This window comes from Propithecus coquereli, unplaced genomic scaffold, assembly GCF_000956105.1.
Source record: "Propithecus coquereli isolate 6110/MARCELLA unplaced genomic scaffold, Pcoq_1.0 Scaffold222, whole genome shotgun sequence".
Lineage (NCBI taxonomy): Eukaryota > Metazoa > Chordata > Mammalia > Primates > Indriidae > Propithecus > Propithecus coquereli.
The window spans coordinates 2,012,445-2,035,977 of record NW_012147412.1 but is presented as its reverse complement, the minus strand read 5'-3'; the positions used below and the strand labels follow the sequence as shown (position 1 = coordinate 2,035,977).

Sequence of the window (23,533 nt, the reverse complement as noted above, 5' to 3'; positions counted from 1 at the left end):
AGTCAAAGATAATATATAAACAAATGGGTGTGGCTTGGTTTCAAATAAAACTTTATTAAAAAAAAAAAAAAACCCACAGGGGATAGGCTTGAGTTGGCCTGCAGGCCTTTGTTTGCTGACACCTGTTTTAGAAGGTCAGGGAAGGAGATGTGAGCAGCAGAGAAGGAGGGAAAGGCAAACCAATGTGGCAGCTGGGAATAGTGGAGATGTGCCAGCTAAGAAGAGGTACCTATAAGGACCCTGTCTTTGGCCAGACAGAAATGGGGGGAAGACGGCCTGCTGAGTGTCCAGCACTAGGCCTGTGTTTCTTGCGGCATCATGGGACCTCCTTCCACCCACCTCACCCAAACCATGCTGAGAATAAACAAGGTGGCTGGGATGCCTCGCCCACGCACCAGGTCCTGGTCAGGAGAATCGTACGGCGACTCCCACTTGATGACAGCTGAGGTTTTGCCTATGTGAACCGGATGCAAGTGCCGGGGTGGGAGCCTGTTGTCTGGGATCATCTTCACGACGACGTAGTCAGAGGACGGCCCCTGGTAGGGCACCACCACCCGGACCTAGGGCCAAAGCACATGTGGAGGAATAAAATACCACGTGGGCTTATGCAATCTTTACTACTATTTACTCAACAAAATAGTGACACCATTAAAATTCAGTGAGTGCAAAAGCTATAAAATATAAAATAATTCCCCACCTACCCCAGATCATTTTCCAAGAGGTACCACTGGTAACAGTTTTTTGGGCTTCCTTCCAGAAATGCCCTATGCACATATAAGCACAGATGTGTGTGTGTGTGTGTGAATACACGCATATATGCATGTGTGTATGCATGTATGCATATGTGTAGCCAATTTTTCTGAAATATTTTTTATACAACTGAGAAAAAAGTACACATTATTATGCTCTTAGCCTCTTTCACTTAATATAACCTAGAGATTTTTCCATATCTGTACATTTAGAGTTGTTATATACTATTTCTTTTGGATGGCTGTCCTGTATTCCATGGCACAGGTAATCGATAATATTTTTAACCAGTCCTCTCTTGATAGACATTTGTTTCAAATCCTTTGTTATCACAAGTAATAATGTACCAAACTTCTTTTTCCATATATCTGATTGCACATGAAAATGTATGTAGGCTAAATTCCTAAAAGTGGAATCTGACAAAAGCTTTTTTTTTTATTTCAACATATTACAGGGGTACAAATGTTTAGGTTACGTATATTGCCCTCGCCCCACCCGAGTCAGAGCTTCAAGCATGTCCATCCCCCAGACAGTGTGCACCGCACCCATTAGGTGTGTATATACCCGTCCCCGTCTCCCCTCCATCTGCCCAACACCCGATGAATGTTATTACTACATGTCTGACAAAAGCTTTTGATTGATCTAACCCATGACCCATTTGCCAAATTATTGATCCTCCATCATGGAGCTGCAGTTGGTTAAATGGCTGTTCATTCTGCATCTCTAGTAAGAGCCCAATGATGCTTACAAAGAAGAGGAAATTTCCTCGCGTCATACACGTCGATCCTGGAACCCACATGTCCCAGCTCCCTGGGTCCTGGGTTGAGTTCAGGAGCCCAGACTTAAGGGATCCCTTAAAATATACAACTCCTCTTGACCTCTGGTATGGGACACTTACCAGAAACAAATACTGCTCATCCCTGCTGACAATGACTGTTTTGTTGTGGAGTGAAGTAGTCAAGCTCTTTGGGTTGCGGTACAGGTCAAGAAAGGATGTGGCGTAGAAAATACCATAAACCTGGTGAGAGCAGAGAAGGAGAGGGACATCAGCTCATGGGCAAATGTCCTCGCTTTCTTTAAATCTATAATGTAAGACCCTGGAACTGTGTCAGCAGAGCTCAGAGAGAAGCCTTCATTCAACATTTACTACATTTACAGGGAGGGCACTTGGGCCAGGCCCTGTATGTCCGACTGTAAAGATAAATACGATGTGGTCTCCACCCTCAATGAGCTCATTCTTGAGGAGACAGGAAGAGAAGAGAAACAGACATAATTATAAATAACAGGCTGCGAACATGGAGCATAGAAGCTACACTAGAAGACTGCATGGTGAGCCCAAGAACAGAGGGGATTACCAAAGACAGGGTGGCATTCTACCATCACAGCATGGATGGGGGGCCACCAAGAGGACATGCTGAGTGGGCTGGGGTGCCATGGGAGCTTGGAGAGTGAGCGTGAGAATTTTGGGAAGCATGAGGAGGGAGAGGAGGATGGCAAACACTGCTAGCTGCCCAGCGGATACCCACTCTCCCTTTCTTACTTGGTAGAATCCTGGTTCTTAGGGAGAATTGCTACCTGGAAAAACGTCTACACTTCCCACCTGCCTGCAAGCTATGATAGCCCACATGACAAGCCTCCAGCCCCCAAGACGGAGGCAGAAGTGTCACGTGGAAAGCCCTCAGAGGGCTCATTACAATGGAGGAACAAGCCCTTCTTCCTGCCCTCCTGATGCCTGGAATAGAGATCATGGCTATGGCCCCAGGAGGCCTCTTGGACCACAAGGTGACCTTGAAGATGAACATCACAGGCGATGGCAGGATCAAACTGTGCTGCTGCGGTAGAAGCCCTGGACTGCTAAATTCCAAAATTCATTGAATTGAGAGGGAAATAAACTATTTCAAGCCACTGTTACTTTCGGTTCCTCAGTTATATGCAGCCATTCTTAATCCTAACCGGGTACACATTGGAAACTGAAGGAGTTTCAAGCAGGGAAATGGGAAATTGATGAAGCTTACAACGTGCAGTTTGTAACAGAGGGTAGGAGCTGATGGAGCTTTCTTTGTAAAGGAGAATCAAGAAGTATTTTCTCCCAGAGCATGTGAGCAGGGAAGACGTGAGCAGGAAGAGAACTGTATGAGCTTGGAGGAGCCTAGGGAAAGCGGCGGGGGTATGCAAAGGGATTTCCAAGTCCCAGACAACAGTGTGATTTTCTCTAACACTGCTCAGTGGCTGAAAAGAGACCAGAGAGGGGAAAGCATGCACAGGGCAAGAGGAAGGGAGGCCCTGAAGCAGGCAGTCTCTTGGGAAGAGGTCGGCAAAAGCAGAGTTAAGGAACTCAGAAGGGTGAGAAAGCAAATGCACATAGAACAGCAGTGGGGCACTAGGGAGCTACAAGCATGACACAGGACGATGAGGCCAGGTTGGGGGTCCAGAGCTCAGGGACCAGACCATCTCGCCGAGGACAAGGCCCATGGCTGCCAGGGGCAGGGTGGCTATGGACAGTGACAATGGCAGTTCTCGCGGCAGAGAGGAAAACCATGAGAGAGCTGCTAGAGTCCTCAGGAACTAAAGAGGAGCAGAAGGTGAGAGCTTCCACCTTGGTGATCTCACTTGGTCCCTCATCCCTAAAGCTATGATGAGTGTGACCACTGCTTGAACCAGGATGAGGCTCAAGACAAGTCAAACTCTCCAAGTTTATACTTAACCAAAGACCCTAAAATCAAGGGATGTGCCAGTGTTCTGTGCATTGTGCCCTACTCTAGGAACAGTTGGATTGACTTGCTGGTTGTGCCCTGAGTCAGGTATATACAGAGAGAGAAAGGTCCCTTTGTGAGTAGAGTCATCTTCGAGGTAAAAGGGAGTCCTGGGGATGGCTCCCTGGCCCTGCCTCAGCAGCAGGTGCTGGGGCACGCGAAAGAGCAGCGGCTGCCAAGTCAGCCAGCCCTGAGCGCAAACTCAGTCTACCGCTTACTAGAGCTTCAACTCTGGCAAGTGATCTAGCCTTGCTGAATCTTAGTTTCCTCACTGGTAAAATGGGAATATTTACCTCAGAGTTACAGTCCCTAATCCCCAGGCTGCACCCCAGTACAGGTTCGTGGCCTGTTAGGAACTAGGCCACGGATCACCACCTGAGCTCTGCCTTCTTCTTCCCCCATCCCTCAGGGTCCATGGAAAAATTGTCTTCCATGTAACCAGTCCCCGCTGCCAAAAAGGTTGAGGACCACTGTCCCATAGAAGCAATGAAAGGATCAAGTGGAAGAACGTGTTTAAAGGGTTTTGTACCGTTCCTGGCACACACAGTGGGTGCTAGGTAAATCTTACTTCTCCTTCCTTTTTCACTGCTGATCTTACAGATTGTAAACCTTGCTTGCTTCCCCACGAATTGGTTCTCGTTTCTCTACTCATCACTGGGGATTTACTAGGATCTGATTATAGATTTAATTCTATAAGCATTTCCATTTGGAAAACCCAGAAAATAATCCTTCCCTTCAAGGAATTTACAAACTAGTTTGAGAGAGAATGTAACAGACAGAAATGATCAAATAGGGTAAAGTGTGCCTAATGAAACATTATGCTGCATGGCACCAACTATAAACATCTGTAGGGCTGATAAGGGAAAAAGATCCAATGGAAGGGAGTAGGATTTGCTTGCACGGCAGAAGGAGGGAAGGCCTGCAAGGAGGAGGAAGAGCATAAGCCAAAGGCTCAGAGGCAAGAGGCGGAGGAACGTGCCAAGAGCCTTGAGAAGGCCGACCTAGCAGCAAAGGAAAGTGCACGCTGGGGACAGGTGGGGAGTAAACACCAGCCTCAAAAAGAAGCAAGAACAAATCTAATCACAGTGAATCACAGCGCATATGTAAAAACAAAAGAAAAAGGAGGACCCAAATACCTAAATACAAGCATAGCAGGGAAAACAGAATACTTGGGAGGACTGGTCCAGAAGGCCACCTGTGGGTGGGAGATCATGTAAGATGGGAAGGGGCTGGAGGAGCCAGGCCAGGTACTTAGATCAATCCTCCTTGTCATCGCTGCTGACTTCTCACCAAGTCCGTGATGACGCCAAGGTGAGTCCCCAGGCATAGGAATACTCCACCCTTTACAAGTGTGAGGTCTACTCAATGACAAACAGCATGGGTGGAGGGGCGCTACCTGTCAGATGCCAAGCCAGGTATGGACAGGGCTGGCATGGCAGGTGCCTACAGAAGGTAATCCAGAACTGACCAAGAAGGTAGCTTATGCTGGGGTGGAAAGGCAGCGGCAGCAACAGAAGTAAAAGCCCCAGGGCTATCTGGTGGCCTAGCATCAGGGAGAGTCTGTACTCACTTCGCGATGGTCATTCTGGTCAACTCACCACATTCCGGGGGCCGGTCCAGGTACATTCCACTGCAGTCTGATTGATGGCCTTGGCTTTGAGGCTAGGAGCAGGTGGGCGAACCCCTCTGGTCAGGACATGCTCAAATGCCAGAGGACTATCCCCAAAGTCCGTCTTGGCCCAGGCGGAAATCTCATAGGATGTGTGAGCTGTCAGATTGCCAACTGTGCAAACAGGACAAGGAGATGCCAGGAGGAGGTTGGGGGTGTTAGTGAAGAATTTGTCTTGATACACATACCATTTTTTTTAAAAAAAAACTAATATCTCTAAATTTAAGTTAGTCCCACATGTCATAAGACTTTCATTCGTTTACAAATTCATTCACCGTTTCTGCACTGATGACTACTACATGTGACACACCACATGGGCACTGGGTAATTTCTTTAAAGCTGACCATCCAAGGATATAAATTGGTACAACACCCTTGGACAGCTATTTGGCTCTACAATAAGGGCCCTGAAACTCATATCCTTCAATCCAGTTATCCATGAAATCAGAAAGAGACGCAAAAATGTGTGTAATAAGACAAATTCTTGTCACAGTGTTACGGCAGGAAAAAAGTAAACATAATCTGATTGTCCGGTGTCAGGACAAAAACTAAATAATGTACATTCCATGAACTGCTATGTAGGCACTTAAAGTTGTTTCAAAGAATATTTAATGACTCTGGAAGATTCTCACAATTTTGTGTTAAGTGAAAAGGGCAGTATAAAAACTATATATAGTATTATTCTAATTTTAGAAAAAAGATATAGTGATCAATGCATGGAAAAATATCAGGAGATATCTAAAATATGAGAGTGAAATTATAGGAAATTTTAATTTTCACTGTACTTTTTTGTTTTCTGTAAGTTTTTTGAAATATGATAAATACGTACCACTTTCTAATTAGGGGAAATGTTGTTAAAACTGAAAAAGAAGGGAAGAAGCGGGGAGGGGTAAGCTAAGAGGATAACCTTCGGGAGCAGCAGGACTGGGTTCGAGGCCTGATTCTACACTCTGTGGCTGTATATCCTCGGGTAAAGTATTTAAACTCTCTAAGTCTATTTCCTTGTTTGTAAAATGGAGAAAAATAACAGCACTTAGAGCAGCTGGCTGTTGCAGGGATTAAAAAAGAAAATGCGTATAAAGTGCTTGGCATGGTGCCTAACCTTGCACTAGCCCTGACAGATTACAGACAACAGCTAATAAGACTTCTGTTCCTGACTCTGCCGATTTCTATTGGTGCAATGTTGAGCCCATGAGATCATAGGCTTTGGATTTAGAAAGACGTGGGTTCCCATTTGGCTCTGCCACCCTCTGAGAGAATTACTTATTCTCTGAATCTCAGTTTCGCCTCCGTAAAATCAGCATACTTCACAGAATTATTATTGGGGTTATGGAAAACCACACACATACAATGCATGGGGAAATGCTTGTACACAGTAGGTGCTCAATGTTATTTTGACTCTTGCACAACCTCCTTGGGCAAATTACTTAGCCTAGTACGCCTTTGGTTAAAAAAAATAATAATAATGGAACACTTTGTAGTTTCTACTTCATAAGGCTGGAACGAGGATCGAATAAAAAGATGATTGGAAATACTTTGCAATCAGGCTAGAAGGAGAAAGGAAGATGCTCCTATGTTGCTCTCTGCACTCACAGGCAGCTTTTGTCATCGAAGGTCTTGTCTTAGAAATAAATGAACGTCATCCTTTAGCCCATTTTCAGACATATGGATTTTAGTTGAGGCTCACTATCTGCACAGATGTAAGAGGGACTGGACCAGTTCCTTCCTTAGTTTGTTGGTCCATTCACTCAGTCAACAAATATTTACTAACACCAATTGCTCACCAGGCCTTGTGCCACCTCTCATTAGCAATGGAGGAATGAACTGGACTAGAAAAGAGAGACAGGTAACTAAATCTAGAACTTCTCCTTTTGGAACTCAAAAATCAGAGCTCATCTGGCCTCTTTCCCGTTTTTCCTTCTTTATGGCCTCCAGCTTCCATGAAAGGCCATCAGATTAGAAGGGGGTTTGAGGAGCCGCTGGGTGACTCCTTCTACCTAGAGTCAGGAGCACACTGACAGTATTCTCTTCATGTAGAACGGCCTCCAGGGAAGATGCCCTCAAGCTCTACTGCTGGGAGAGTGTCCGTCTAGCCCCACTCCCTCCTGCCCACACATCACCCAGCTCCAAGGTGTTACCTTTGTGTGACAATATGCTCCCTCGGAAGCTCAAAGTTCTCTTCTCCTGTTTGTGTGTGTCAAACGCCCAGTAAATGTTCACCACGTAGCCACTCACCTGCCACGAACCAAGAAACATGTCAGACGAACTGCTAACACTGTCACAGGGCACACCAAATACAAAAGGCAGGATTAAAAATACACCTCTTTTCTGTTGTTTCCTTAGGTATCTTATACTCACAATGGGCTGGTTGCTTCTTTTGATTTTTAAACAAGTTCCATTTGTGCTACCATTAAATAATGCTTAGTTATACTCTGCTTCTAAAAACAAATGTGGGACTATTTATAATACAAAATATAGATTCAATGAATCAAAAAATTTAATGCAGAATAAAAGAATAGGAACCAATCAATAAAGGTGGAAAGAGGAAAAACTGCAAAGATATCAGGCTGTGGGAATTAAGGATAAATCTTAGCTCAGGGTTTCCTTACAGTCAAGACCAAGAGGTCAATCAATACAGATTGGTTACCTCTCATTGTCTATCAGGAGTAAATACATCCATGTGTCGGAAAGACTACCTTTTCCAAGTCCTGAACTCACAGAAGGATTTGATCTAAATATCTTTAAATATGGGACAACAACAAAATTAGGATTTTTTAAGACCCAAGACTGCAGACGAGGACCACATAAGGCCATCTCTTACATCAACCCACTCTGAAGCCAAGGGCATGACTTTAAGTTACAGGTGAGTAAACAGCACAAGGACTATTGAAGGCTGTTTATCCCACCACAACTTCATGGATGGGGAGGAATGCGAGGCAGAACAAATAGATAAGAAGGAACACTACGGAACGTGGATCTCGACGTGAGAAACCACACGGACAGAGATAACGATGGTGAAGTTGGCTATGTGGATGGGCCAGGCAGAGAGGATGGCAGTGCTGGAAGAGGAGGATGTTGCGGGGATATAAGGGGATACAAGGTGGATATGTTTCCTAGGTATCCGGCTCCCTCACAAGAAGGTTGCTCTTCCACTGCGGGAACCTCAGCACTAGCGCTTAGCACCAGGAAATCCAATAAAGCTGAAAATTACAGGGCATATATATTCTGTTAACACCAACTCTATTTGCACCGTAGCTGTGAACCATTTAATTATATGGTTAAAGAAAAAAAAGGCACCAGGCTGAGGCAGAATAATTATATGTGAAGACTCAAGTTGTTCTTCGTGGGGGGAAGGAACCAACCTAGTTACGGTATTTCAGCTTTACTAGATCATGTCATTCATTTTTCTCAATCTTGCTGTGCTACGTCCTATCAGTTCCCAGACAAAGCAAAGCCCCACCCGACTGCTAGTGTGAAATTTCCACGTTACCTTGATATCACCCTCCGTGGTCAGGGTAAAGCTCAGAGAGTTTTCACCATAGCTGTCAATGTGGATATCTGGCGGTGGGATCACTGAAAACAAAAAGGAATTCAGAAAGAGAAACCACGCGATGAAAAGTGAGGAAGGCAAGACAACAGCTTTCAACTCAACAGACAAAGTGATCTTTCAGCTGGGGAAGAATGGGCATTTCATCGGCAGCTTTTCTCATCTATCTCTTTACCACTGTTTTCCTGAAGCTGAGGTCGGGCCACAGTTGCTGGGTGAACACCCAGCTATCTTGGCTCAGGCTGCTATCCTGGCACTTAGGTCGGGCAGAAAGGTTACATTTTGTAAAAGTCCCCGAGCAGCCCAGCTTCGGCCTGTTTCTCAAAGCTGCAGGGATCACCATGAGTGGCACTAACAAAGTCCCAGTGGTCTCAAGTCGTTTTTGAAAGTTGACAACAGGATCAATCATCCATAATAAATTGTAAATGTACATGTGGCAAGATGGAAAGAACACAGCTTCTGGAATCTGGCAAACTTGAGTTCGAATTCCTGTTCTGACAGCTGTGTAACTCGGGGGAACTTACTTAACTTCCTCCAGCCTAGAGATATTATCTACATCTCACAGAGCTGGGAAAGTTAACTAAAATAATGTACGTACAGTACCTAGCACTCAACTAACGTTCCCTTGTGCTTCCTTTCCAATAAAGTCTCACTCGCGGCAGATTAATGAACCAGGAAGCGACTGGCGTTCTCAAAAAGACCAAGCTCAAGCTGAGAGTTGGGGGGCAGAGAGTGGCCGAGAGAAAAAACCCCTCAGTTCCACTGATGAGCTCCATGCTGGCCATTGTCAAGGTCTTCCCACCAAAAAGCTGACAGTGCTCAGCCTAACATGGCCTAAAAGGGCTCAATGGGATCAATATTATCAGAGGATATTATTTCAACGACAAGTTGTATATTAGACTGCCAGCACATATGCCCCCTATACAGCCAGAGCAAGAGAGACTCACAGGAGTGGATAAGATTTGGTGGCGAAAGAGATGTGTCAAAGTCTAGAGGAGTCTCTCCAGATGACCAACCACGTAATAAAACCGGGCTTGAGGAAAATGCAATAACCAGAAGAAGAAAGGATATTAGAAGCTTCAGTGGCCAGCTCAGAGCAGAAGAGGGCAGGTGCTACGTATGGGAAAGCTGACCTGAATCACCATCATGGCCACCAGAACAGGTCACAATCCTCTCCAAACCCCAGTTTCTTCAGCCACAAAATGAGGATAAAAAATGCTTATCTCTCAGGATTAACGAGAAATCAATTCATGCAAAACAACAGCATAGTGCTTAGCACACAAGAAGTGCTCAGTGAACGGTGGCTTTCTCACTGTCATTATTAATCCACTGCATTCACCGGTCAACCTGGTGCCTCTGGCTGACACCTCTGCTGTTTTTGTCCTTCATCTTCCTATGCTATAAGAATAGCGAGTCACAGATATTTCAAACAAATACTTTTGGAGGCAGCACACAGTTGCCTTCTGTATGTGCTGTAGCCAAAATATACGCAAGAGCTGAGATTCATCAAAATCGCAGCACAGAAAGAAAGCTAAGACAAGCAATTACCCACTGAGATTTTCAACTGCACATATGACCCGTGCCTATGGAATTCAACATACATGTTTTCTGTTGACTTCCCAATGTCCCTTCTTTTTGTTATGTGTGGTACATTTTAACCCAGATTTTGTAGAGAGAAATTATTTAAAAAATAAAAACTCTAGGAGTGTGTGAATTCAGCATCCTTTCCTTTCTTTAATACCTGCAAGCATTCAGCCCCAAGTCTGACTGGTGGCACTAAGTCTGGCTGCCTCGTGTCTTGGTCTTGATGACTTCGGATTTTAGAGGCGACCAGATCGTGACTCTCCCTGACCCAGATCTTATTTCTCACAGGCTCGGGTTAAAGTAAAATCTCCCAATAATATTCCATGCCACAGCATTCATCTGGCTTTAATATCTGCAGGTCCCCACAAGCGAAAGTCCCCAGTGCCAGGACTAAGATCAGGAAAACCACTTAGGAACTGCAGTCCTTAACCCAAAGTGTGACAGGACCCTTCATTTAATTGCTGCAACTCACACACCTATCAACTATTTCTTTAGTTTCTACCGGGTACCAGTGATAGAGTGGAGAAAAACAGACCAGATCTTTGCCCTCGTGCAGCACACATGCAAGATGACAAGCCAGCCACCTCCGGCAAGCAGGGCGGTCCAGTGGGCCGCACGTCTCAGCCCGGAAGGAAGCGTGGAGCACAGTGGTTAAGAATACAGGCTTTGGAGTCAGGCAGATCAGGTTCCAGTCCCAGCTCTGTCCCTTACTCTGGTACAAGAAAAAAACCACCTCCACATAGTTTGTCAGTGACACTGGGAGAAGTAACAAGTAATAGCATGGTGCTTTCCTAAAATACCGTAAATAAACATGCACAAAATCATCTTTAGTGAGAGGGAAGGACCCCTATCTTAGATATCGTACGTGCTCTCAAAGGGATGGGCATCATGGCCTTTGGAAATCCCTTTCTATGTTTGCATTATAAGAAATGCTCAATTCTAGGAGGAGGAATGCACTCAAATCACCCCAAAAAGACTTTGTATCTAAAGCACTGCAGAGACACCCAGAAATGTGGCACGGAGAAGGAAGTTGTGCAAAGTTTTCTAATCTATGCTTCTCCATCTTCCAGTCACATTGAAAGTTATTTCCAAAGGGTTTCTATCTTCTCTAAATCTGCAAATGCTGGAATCATTTACCTTTTCCTTTCATGGTGGTAATGCATTTAGAATCGCTCCAGTTTCCTATTCCACGACTAGTCACCGCAGCCACCTTTTCAAATCAGAGTGTGAATTAGTATGAAATAAAGGCAATACACCATACAGCAAGAACTCTGAATGAGCTAAAGGGGTGAGACTTTGGCAATGAGGGTGGAAAAAGTCCTATACAGAGTGATCCAGAACATTCAGAGGCCCCAGCAATGAAACAAGAGAGGAAAGAGACAAAGGGAAGAAGCCTGGGTAAAGGGTCTCACGATAGTCCTGAGATCATAACGTTTCTGTTGATTGACATATGTCAAGCTTCCTGAAAAGGGCAGGTTGTGTGTGGGGGGGTGTACACATATACACACACATATATAAAGGCTACTGAGGAAATTATCAATGTGAGGGAGTCACTGGAATGTGTGCACTTAATGCTCTCAACAAACGTGTTTTGCACAAAATCTATCTCCTTTCTGCCAAAGATATTAATAATATATTTCATAAGAACCTCACAAAACCAGTTTATAAGTGTGACTTATCATAGCTCTGCCTCACTCTGCAGCTAAAGATAAGCAGAAAAGAGGTGAGTGCAAAAGTATAGACGCTGGAAAGGCAGCAGCAGAACATCTGGGTTAAGAGCAGGTAAAGCTGCATCACCATAAATCTGCAGTTCTCTGAGGGAACTGTGATTTCAAGTTCTTTGTGTCACCAGTTTAAGAGACTGAAAGAAACCATGACCTCCCCATCATGCCCCAGGGCAAGGAGTCGGGTATTTTGCAGACTACTAATATGCATCTCGTAAAGGTAAGCACAGAGTTCTCATGATATGGCAACCATCTCGCTAAGGTCTAAGACTGTGCAGGCAGCTGGAAGGATGTTACCACTCACTCTGACAATGTATAGCGCGTTGTCCAGTAAGTTCGTTATTTCTGTAAAGTTACTAGCGGCTCTCTGGGAGGCCCACATTTTGGATCCACTCCGGCTGTATTCTACCTGAAGCGAGAAAAAAAAATATGAGTGAAAGGTAACTGAAGACCTGGGGCACCCTAATACCTTGCAAGGACGCAGGAGGGGAGGGAAGGGAGTTGTGCATGTAACGTTCTGACAGATGGGTCATACCTACAAAGCGACGCCACACTCAACTCCTGGTCATACAGAATGCCCAGAAATCTCCCAGCCTCCAGGCATAGTCGGCTCCTGGAAGATACTTACAATGTACTCTCGGATGAGGCCGTGGCTGTGGATGGGAGGAGTCCAGTGGCCCACAATCACACCTTCTGCTTCCCTGTGGAGGGACAGCTGGAGATTTCGAGGGGCATCTGGCACTAGAAAAGAGTCAACTTGAGGTTAAAACCCATCTGCATAACGGCCAACTGGGGGGATTTTCCTGAGCTTAAAACAAGAACAAGAAAGAATCCAGGGCTGGCGCTGGGACCTATCCACTAGAAGGGCCATTAGCTTGGTCTTCACATTGACGAGACACCTTTCCTCTTCTTCCAGAAAGCAAGGTGTGCTGTCCACACATCAGATCATGGCTCAGTGAAGTGTGACGTGAATTTGTGGCTCACAAGGGCTGCGGGATGGAATCACTTGGGCAGGTTGAGTCACCACTGACTCTAGGACTTTCATGCTGAGATCTTAATCACCAACGACAGCACCTGCTGTCTCGGCCTCTTGTGCAACAAAATAGAGTACTGCGGGCATGACTACCAAGGAATAAGACCAATTTTCTAACATCACAGAAATTCTATATCCAAACGAATGTGATAACCTTCAAGATAGGCTCCTTAAGGAGTTTAGTTCAAAATACTTCCGGTGATGGAAAAAGATGACAGTCAAGAAGACAGTCGCCCATGTCAACTACTTTGAAGGCAGGGAGGAGGCAGGAGTCTCTCGGACACATGAATTTGGTAAATTTCTTTAAAAGTTAGCCACAAAACTGCTGACAAGCCTCATATTTTAATGATGATGACCCCATAAATACTAAGTACTGGGAAATACCTAGAGAAGGAACACAGGGGTAGAAACTAGATAAGAAATGCAGAAGAGGGCGATGGTGGCGAGGATCTGAAATTCACTTCTTAAGATGCCAGAACATTCTCTGACACAATAAGGAGAATCAATGTTCAACAACTCTGGCAAGACCACAAAACCTGGCCACGATACTTCTGCACATGTGAGACACACGTATGTTCCCACACTCCCGAGCAAGCTTGGGAAAACCCTCTCAAAATGCCACATAAGGTCTTGTGCATGCTATAAAAATAAACCATAACACGTACATCCTTCTGGAGTCCTCAGGGTCACAAAGTCATTGGTGTTGTGTGCCTTGCTCAGACATTGAACTTGTACTTTAACTTGATACGTGGTGTCTGGTTTCAGGACTTTTAATACAGTGTTTGTTTTATTGCTGTGGGTCTCCAGAGTCTTCCATATGCTCTCTCCAACCACCCTGTCCAAAAGAATAAGGATATTGTCATATTGAAGCAGCACAGGGCTGAAATATATGACTCAGTTAATATAGAGTCACACCATGCACACCACAGTGAGTCTACAGAACATCCAGTGGCAACAAAAACACCATTTCCTTCTATGGCAAAAATGGGAGGCACCTGTAGTAGACATTATATACACAGGAAGCAGAAGGCATCTTTTTGGGCCTCGTCCAGGTCAAAGTCACATCCCCAGAGAAGTCAGCTGTCCACTGAAGATTCTGTACTTTGTACACAGTTAACTCATCTACAGAAATAAAGGGGAAAAAGTCAAAGGAAGTTGTATCTTACAAATCCTTGGATTTCAAAGAACCCAAAAGGTCCTCTGCTTTTAAACAGAACTACTATGATCTAGATTGTGAGAAGGCTACGATTATCTGAAAAGACATCCCAGAAAATGTAGTTGAAACTTCCCTATCCAAGCTTTCCAAGGGTCTCCTACATTTCCAGTCGTGATATTTTTTCCTTTCATTTCACCCCCTTCCTGCCTATGGCAATGGAACCCTGTTTTCTCAATAGAGAATGCTACAAGTCCAAAGACGATGTCACAGCTGGATCCATTACTAAACACACTCCAGAGAGGGCTGAGTTAACCCCTCCAGCAGCTGCGGCTCTCTGAAAGCCCAGGTGTATCGGCCTGAGGTGGGAAGTCCAGCAGAAACAAATCTAAGACCAGCTCAGCAACGGGGAGCAGGCAGCTGGGAGTAGGCAGCTGGGAGTCACATCTGGCCAAGCCCCACCTCATGTACAGCTCCAAAATTGGGCACAAATCCGTTTCATCTGCAGATTGAGGAAAAGTTCAAAAGGGTCCTCGCTAGAGATTCATGCACGAGGGCTCACCCTCGGGTAGACGGGCTGCCCGGCCCAGCCCGGCCGACAGGCCAGCACTCACCGCTGCAGGCCCTCTCGTCACTCTCGTCCGAGCAGTCCAGGAAGCCGTCACACCGCTCTGACAGCACGATGCAGGCCTCGCCGTCCTCACACTTGAACTCCCTGCTCGTACAGGTCAACGTGCTGTGCGTGGCTGAAACACAAAGCGGAGGGGCCGCGCTGTGCTAAAGGCTGGGCCCAGGTTGACTCGGGTTTAGGAAAAGTGGTTTGAAATCTGTGAACTAACCAACCTGCTTTTACTTCAACATACTCCTCCAGAATGAGGAGTGGTAGAATCTACACTGGTGCTGTGGTGTCTTATTTAATGTGAATAACTGAGATCTGCCTACAGGGAAAGTGAGCGCCACGGACTCAAACAAACTGGGGTTTAAATTCTGGCTTTGCAGGAGCTTGAGCAAATTGCTTAATATCGCCCAAGTTCAGTTCCCAGGTAAGAGCTGGGGTGACAATTCCATCACTCGAGTGTTTGCAAGGACCTAATGAGATCATGCACCTGGAACAGTGCCCAGCTCCTGGCCGGCATCAACAAATTGCAGCTGTTGCTCTACAGCATTACTGATTATTCTGTTACTAGTATTTGCAGTCTAGAATGGCAAGCTGACTTCTGATTTGGGTAATTCAAATGATGATATGACTCCCAATGATTGTAAGAAGCATCCTCGCTTTATGTAGTAGTTTTAATTGTACAGGTTTTCAAAGTATTTTCACAGAAAATGAAATAATCCAAATAAAGAGCATTGGTAAGTTAGGAGTCATGCAACTCCATGGCTAGGCTATTAACCCAAATGTGATGTTCTCTTCAGTTCTGAAAGTAGATGGAAACTGTATGGGAGGCTCTAAAAAGGAAGAGATGACCATATAATTGCAAATGATCCTAAAAAGAGGAAGAAGAGAATGGCTATAGAAACCAAATCTGCTGCTGTGTGGGGTGAGCCCAGGTGCAGGTATTTTATGACTTCGTGATACAGACTCATACCTGCCCGCCCCGTCCTGTATAGGGAAGGGCTACATCAGAACCCCAACCCCACCAGAGTAGGGGCTAAAATTCACCTTGCTGCTCCAAGTCAAAGATGTCCACATCCCAATCCCTGGAACCTGTTAATACGTTATCTTACACGTGTCACTTTACATGGCAGAAGGGACTTTGTGGATATGAGTAAATTAAGGATCTGGAAGTGGGGAAGTTCGGTCTGGACTATCCAGGTGGGCCCCATCTCATCACAGGGCTCCTTAACAGCAGAGACCCTTCCCTGGCTGTGATCACAGAGAGAGAAGTGGAAGGAGGATCAGAGAGATGCAATGTTGCTGGCTTTGAAGATGGAGGAAGGGGCCATGAGCCTGGGCGTGTGGGCGGCCTCTAGAAGCTGGAACGAGAAAAGAAACAGATCTTTCCTAGGGCCTCCATAGGAACCTGCCCTGCTCACGTCTTGGTTTTGGCCCAGTGAGATCTGTATCAGATTTCTGACCTATGGAACTGCAATAAAATAAATGTGTGTTGTTTCAAATGCTAAGAATATGGTGATATGTAAAACAAAGGACCTACCCTCACAGAGCTTATCTTTTATTGAGAGAAACTGCAAACAAGTAGTAAACAAATATGATAGGGTTATGCCATTTTATACCCGACAGTCAGACAGAGACTCTTTACTCAGAAGAAGATTGTTTTAAAAAAATACCAAGATCTCCATCACTTAAGTATTTCACTTGGTAATGTTGGGACTCAGAAAACAACACCCCAAAATGAAGGCCTCAGGAGCAAAGTTTTTCTCTAACCTTCTCCTGCCCTCCTGTCTCCCAGTCCCATTCTCCCCTGAGGGTGGCCATAGAAACTAGAATCCCTGTTCCCCAAAGGGGATCGTAGATACCAGAACCCCTTAGCCCCAAAGCCAGCTATAAAATCTAAAAATGTCACTCTAACTTCGCCTCTGCCTTTCTGTGTAAAAATTGGCCTCAGGAACAAGATGATCAAAGCTCTGCTCTCCTGGAAGCCGCAGTTGAGGGATTCCAGGACCTGATCAGTCCGCAAAAGGGTAAGAATTTCTTACCAGCCAGGCTCCCAGCCTCTCTGTCTGAGCAATCTGGTTGAGCAGACAGGAAAAAAAAATCAGTTTCCTCTGCAAAATTCTGACTATGGGAGAAAAGATCTGTGTGGCTGGTCTTGGTGTAGCAACTCTAGTGTACTTTCTGGTGCTTTGTGTTATGAATATTCATATTGTTTGATTCCTTCCCTCACAGAAACGGTCTTTTCCTTTGTCTTTGTCTTTCTGTGTTGCTGATAAAGAGGAGTACAGGATAAAGTTCCCTCTCGTCTTCTTCTATGTCCTTCAGAGCGTGACTTGTGACCAAGTGGGAGCCCTCTCTCCTGGTGTCCCCCATCCAGGGGGTGTGAAATCAGGTGGCCAGTCTGATAAGGGCTGGGAACCTGAAGATTTTTTGTTCCAAATGTGTCAAGTTCTCGGGCAAATCTGTCTTAATAAGTCCCATCCATAAGGGCTTTTGTCATCTCAACCCTTATTGCCTGGTTAGTCTATAGCAACAAGAGTCTTTTGCTATCTGAGCCTATTTCTGGGAGTAAATTTTTTTTGGTGGGGATCTTCGGAACTGCTTTGTTATGCCCTCTCCGGGCATGTATTATCTCCCTCTGAGGGTGGGGCAGGACCCTCTCTGGAACAGGGGTCTTAAGACCTATAGTCAAACAACGTAGGTCAGATAATTTCTCTATGCTCTTGACCCCTATAGTAAGAATGTGATAAAATATAATCAAATAATAGCTGAGTAGTAAAGCTGGAGGATGTTTGAGATTTCTTGATAAAACATGTTTCAAAATTTTAAAAGCAGGAAAACAGGGGTTTTAGGATCTGGGAATAAGGTTGTCATTAATCTCTGAAAATTCTTAAGCTGATTATTAAACAGATGATTAATGGGGACTTAGAACAGAATGGACTGGCCTTCAGGGACCAGCTTCTCTAAGAGAAATCATGTTACACTAATCTGATTTCATTTTTTGATAAGGTTGTCAAATCAATGTTGAAAAAATTGTGGATATAGCACATCTTGATTTTAAGACCCTTAACTAAGCAACATCATTGTGAATAAGACGGATTTGAAACAGGCTGAAAACACCAATTTAAAGAATGTCAATTAATGAATTAACATCACCCAGGAGGGAAATCCTATTTCTTTTCCTCTTTGTTAATTATTTTTAATGTTCATCTTCTTATGTGGTTGTTTATTTGATTCAAATGTTCCTACTGTTATTTTGGGGAGTGTGGTATCCACTTGCCCTGTTATTTTAATGCCCCAGGGGTCCCCTTTGTTTGTTCTTGTAACGTAAGCGTAGAATTGTACACTAATCCCTATTCAGTTTCTCTGTGCTGGCTTTGGTGTCTTCCTCCCTGATAAGAACTGTAAATACGACCTGATGTAAAGAGCAAAACGTTCTGCAAGAGAAACCTAAATAAATACCCCAGTCTATTCTTGACTATGGGATCCTCTTGGAACCTTAATTTTCCTATCTCTACAATGGAGATAATACCAAAATAAAAGTTATGTTGAGAATCAAGTGAAATGAATAGATCAGTTCCCTGAGAACAATCGCACCTTAAAACCCATCACCAAATGTTAGTATCCCTTTGGAAATTCTCATTATTTCACCAGAAAATAAGCTACCTTGTTGAACTTTGTATTATTTGCAGATATGACAGGCGTGCCTTCCAAGCTTTCATCTAAGTCACTAAGGACATTTTAAACAAGATAGGGCCACTTAAAAAGCATCAGAAAATTTTACAACAGCAAATTAGAAAGAGCAAAGCAGAAGTCACCTGAAGAAGAGCACTTATGATAAAGCAAAAAGAAAAATAAAACAGCCAAAAAGAGCAAGAAAACAGACAGGCATAATAATGAAAGAAATATAGAAGGCAACAGAATGAGAAGGGGGGATCTGTTAGGGCTTATCCAAGGCTGAAGCACCCTGCAGACATCAGAGAATTTAAAAAAAAAAAAAAAATTGACACAGCAAAATCATTACTCCACTGGCAAATCCAAAACAGGTAATAGTGTAAATAAAACTTTTATTAATTTTGAAAATAAGTGAAAAAGTTCAGCCATACAAATTACAGAAGTGACAAAGAAATGAGAAAGAGATATAATATGGAAATGTTAACCAAAGAAATAAAAATATTCCTTACTACCTAAATTTATTTGGTTTATTTATATGGATTTGTTTATATGGATTCATACACAAGTATCAAGAAATACCAAATTATCTGAATCTTTCTGGTTCCTGATAACAAGTAGTAGGTACTTGACAGAGGGAATCATCCCCAAAATGCATTTGAATCTACTCAATTCCTGAGTTCAGACAGGAAGAGTTGAGTAACGTGAGATTTCTTACAATTTTCCTAAACCAAAAAAAAAAAAAATAATAAGTAAACAAAACAGAAAAATCACCCTAGCTTGGAAATTGAAGAAGTAGAAAGAGTCAAAGAGTATTTCTTGGAAAAAAAGACCCCTAAGTGGCAACTTATCAAATTCCCTGACTTTCAGACAAAGAAAGGACCCTCAGGCAGCCAAAACAAAAGCAGAAGTGACATTCACGGAGATGAAAGGACAACGAACAATGGGGGTCCTGGGACCCCTGTAGAAAAAGTGTTAGAAAAAATCTGTGCATTGTGGAAATAAATGAGTTTTATGTTTCAAGTTAAGGACTTGGCCAAAATTATTTCTCTCTCAAGTCAGAGCATATCAAGACCTAAAGGACCCACTGAAATTTGTCCCCAAAAGCCCATGACAATAGAGTTCATTATAAGGAACAGTGGAAGTATGAAAACTGGCAAAGACTCACAGCAGCAGTTCACTGGAGAAGATCACTAGTGAGAACTGATGTTGTAGAATGCAAAGGAAGGAAATGCCTTCTATGGTTTCTGATCTCCCCTTTGAACTTCCTACTGGGATGCCTCATGCCACCTTAGGCAGTATGTCAATCAATGAACCTGCTGTCATCCCCAGCCCCACCCAGGGAAACCCATGAACATTCACCCTCAGCATTCTCCACCTTATCTGGTAGCATCAGCTTTCACCCACCCATCCAGATGAAACACTCACTCTTCCTTCTTCTCTATGCCCACAGCCAAAATAAAAACCACTGGCTACTGTTAACATTACCTCCAATATACCAAGAGGCCGTTCCTCATTTTCACCTTTGTAGTTCCATCACTAGCCTCCTAACTGGACCCTGGCCTCCAATCTCACCTCCCGCTGCTTCCAAACCATCTCCCCATGATGAAGTCCAAGCAATCTATTATGTAAACACCCCCTCCCTAAAATCTTCAATGGCTCCCTATGACCAGGAGAACAAAGACCAAGCATGGCAGCTGCCCCACCCATGGCCCCTGTCTACCTCTCTGCATTCACTTCTGCCCCACCCATAGCCATTCCACAGGTCTGATTTCTTACACCTCTGAGCCTCACGCTATACATGCTGTCCCTTGTGCCTGGGATGCCCCTCATCTACCACCTTGTCCCAGAGTTCTCCATGAAAACGTTGTCAGGCATCATCAACTGGGATGCCTTTCCTGACCCACTCCCACCTCTTCAGGAAATTGGCCAGGTCCACTTCCAAACCGTATCAATTCCTTGAACAGACTTCTGTTATTGCTAACTCTGCGCTGTATAACGGCTGGCTCAATGTTCTTCCCACTAGAATGTGTATTCCCGGCAAGCTGACCAATGCCTGCCACATTATGCGTGGTCAACAAATATTTGTCCAACCAGACTGAAATGGTACTGAACTCACACCCTTTCCTCTTAACCAAAACTCTCCAGGGAGGACCCAGTCAGGCACCCAGTGGAGGACAATGCTACAGGCAGAGAAGGGGCAGCTGATTCCCTCTCTGCCTTTTCTCCTGAGCCTCCCTGGTTGAAATATTTAGGACAGAGAAGTATCTGCCCAACTTGTCTGAGGCTAAGAATCAGGGCACTATTGAAGTATAGATTCCCAAAAACCCTCTCCTCCAGTGCTCCTGATTCAGTGGTCTGGGGTGAAATGACCAAATTGATATTTTTTATAAGCATTTCCCACATGATCCTGCCAAGTCACATAAATGTGTAACTCCTGAATTAGAGGAATTAAGGGATGACTAAGCTTCTCGGCCTTAGATTCTATTCTACCTATAAATGGTAAGATTTGGTAGGGTTCCATGTGAGGCTCAGTTTTTCCTTTATTTAGGAAGTCTTTCTCTTAAGAGGAAAAAAAAAAATGGGACCAGAACAGGGATCAAAGAAGAGGAATTGAGGCGCTTGTTGCTTAGAGTGAAGGCTGGAGTAGGCTCTCAGCACGGAGGCGAAAGGGACTCTGCCACTCTCTTCTACGTTGACCAGGGCAGAAATCAGACGAGCATGGGAAAACCCTCTTCCTGGCAATGAAGGGAATGTGACTGGCTAGGACATCTGCTGTCTGAAGTCGGCAGGTGGCTGGATGGAGGGGTGACCCCACAAAGCAGGGAGCCCTGAGCCAGAGCAATGGGCCACCATCAGAGAGGCACGCTGGCAGCGGGCTGGATGGGCACTGTCCTGGCTGCACCCTCCCCAGGCCACTACAGCGGTACTGGTCAGTCACAGGTGACACTGGAGTGCAGCCAGAGACCAAAAAACACAGGCTGGTCACACGAGGATACAAGACATGACCTTATCTCTGTGTTCTAGCCTCCAGGACACCTGCTTCCACTCTTGCCTTGTGAGAGTCACTCGGTAGTGCATCCCCTCTGAGCAGACACAGTGGCCCTCGATCAGCTCGCGAAAGCCACTGTCTCCCTCCATCATCTACTCCAAAGACCCCTCAGCCCCCGGCCCAGTGCATCAGAGGAGCGAGCACCAGGACCCACTGTGTTTGACAACTGGCAACTCTGAATATGCATAGAATGCATGTGTCATCTTGCACTGGGCTCAGTTTGCTTTGTCATTATTTCCCAGGTGGTTCAGTACACTATCTTGCCAGCTAGAATTACCCTAAGGGTTGAGACTGAATTTTCTTAAAGGGGTGCTGGAGGTGACCCCTCTAATAACATGTGCTGTGCTAGTAGGTGCTCACTAAACATTTACGGAAAAACGGAGGCACACATAGAAGGTTATGGCTTAACCCACAGCATTTTAAAGAGTTAAACATGTTTGTGAAACCTATTTAAGATATTTTTCTCAGTCATTAAATATTTTTATTGGACATGCTCCTGGTATCCAGGAACTTACTAAAAAGAAGGTGACTATCACAATGATACGAGTCCATGTGGCAAAGCTGTTGTGGAGAACATGGTAAAAACACGGTCACACAAAAGCACACAGACTCACACACGTGTGTGCTAATCCAGACAGGAGGCGTAAGCGGTGGGACGGCGTTGTCCCTGGAAATGTGCCCTGGGAGTGAAGGGCTCTCTGACTACTCACGGCAATTGTCCTCGTCCCGGCCATCCTGGCAATCTCGATGGCCGTCACAGCGCTTCCAGTTGGGGAGACACTTCTTCGGCTGGTGACACTCAAACTCAAATCGGTTACAACGCCCAAGCTGGGTGGGAGTGGAGGCGGAAGTGACATTTGCTAAAAGAAAAGATTTTTAAAATTCACTTTTTAGCATTGAGAGAGCTAGCCAATAACAGCAGCTCGTCGACGTGGTTGGAGACTGCGGTGCTGCGGGAATTACAAAGGGGACCTGAAGACAAACGTGAGCCCTGGATGAGGACAGCAGATGGGACACAGACGTCTAATTTTGCCCCTCACAGCACCCACTAAAGCTACAGTTGAGAGACTGTTTCTAAAGCCCTAACCCCACGAGGACATGATAAAGGGGAAGGAGACAAGAGCAGCACAACGTGGGGAGCTGGAGAGGAGACAGCAACAGTAAGTGACTGGTGAGCCCAGAGAAGGCTGCACCCTGCCCTCAGCTGTCAAGAGAGAAAGCTAAGAGCAAGTCAGATCAACAACACACACTCCTCAAAAAGCTCAGAAACTGGTATCTCTTCACTGGGAATGAAGACAGAGAAGTTAAAATAAGGAATAGCTACATCCCCTCCCTGACCAGCCGCACGAGACACACACCACACGTTACCCCAGTAGAAGACTGGGGGTTGTTATTTAGAGAGGGTAAAACAAAGGATTGTTTAGACAGGCGTAGTCAACAGCAGAAACATCCTACTGATGAAAGGAGGACTGAACCTACAGACAGCTGCATGTGAGGACCCGGCCCACTTCCCTTAGAACCCCAGCACTGGCACCATTACTGTTCGGGCAGGAGACGGTAAGAATCTTCTCTGGGGAAAATGGGCAGCCTCAGAGCCTAACCCTGAAGTAACCGAGATCAAGAGTTGAGATCAAGAGTTCCCGTGGTTCCCAGCCGTGACACTCAAAGCCGACGTGCCCACCCACGTGCCCAGAATTGCTCAGCAGCATCTTAGCCCCCAGCCCTAAACATAAGCAGCGACCAAGGATTATCTGAGGGAAACCTTTAACATAAGAGATAGAAACCAAAACAGAGCCCCGCCTGCCCCACCCCCCAAAAAGAGCCATTTGGAGGAAATAGAGACTTTTGCGAGAAGAAAACTTCAAAAACAAATATCCTTAATATGCTCAGAAAGAAAAAAATATCTATCCATAAAAAAAAGAATAGGATGCCATAAAAAGGAAAGTACTAAAAATGAAGAAGCTCCTAAAATTAAAACCATGAT

The 23,533-nt window shown here is 44.9% G+C and overlaps 1 protein-coding gene across 1 annotated transcript in view; it reads right to left on the bottom strand.

Moving 5' to 3' along the window:
* The window catches only part of SORL1 (sortilin-related receptor, L(DLR class) A repeats containing), a 165,151-nt gene that overhangs the window by 13,078 nt on the left and 128,540 nt on the right, over positions 1-23,533 (bottom strand). The window contains exons 32-43 of the mRNA XM_012644914.1: positions 22,260-22,409; positions 14,824-14,955; positions 14,052-14,178; positions 13,722-13,891; positions 12,652-12,764; positions 12,328-12,432; positions 11,437-11,509; positions 8,659-8,741; positions 7,307-7,403; positions 5,099-5,283; positions 1,646-1,765; positions 396-560 (exon numbers count right to left, since the gene is read on the bottom strand). Coding sequence (XP_012500368.1) covers positions 396-560; positions 1,646-1,765; positions 5,099-5,283; positions 7,307-7,403; positions 8,659-8,741; positions 11,437-11,509; positions 12,328-12,432; positions 12,652-12,764; positions 13,722-13,891; positions 14,052-14,178; positions 14,824-14,955; positions 22,260-22,409 — 1,520 coding nt within the window. The remainder of the gene's footprint in view (positions 1-395; positions 561-1,645; positions 1,766-5,098; positions 5,284-7,306; positions 7,404-8,658; positions 8,742-11,436; positions 11,510-12,327; positions 12,433-12,651; positions 12,765-13,721; positions 13,892-14,051; positions 14,179-14,823; positions 14,956-22,259; positions 22,410-23,533) is intronic.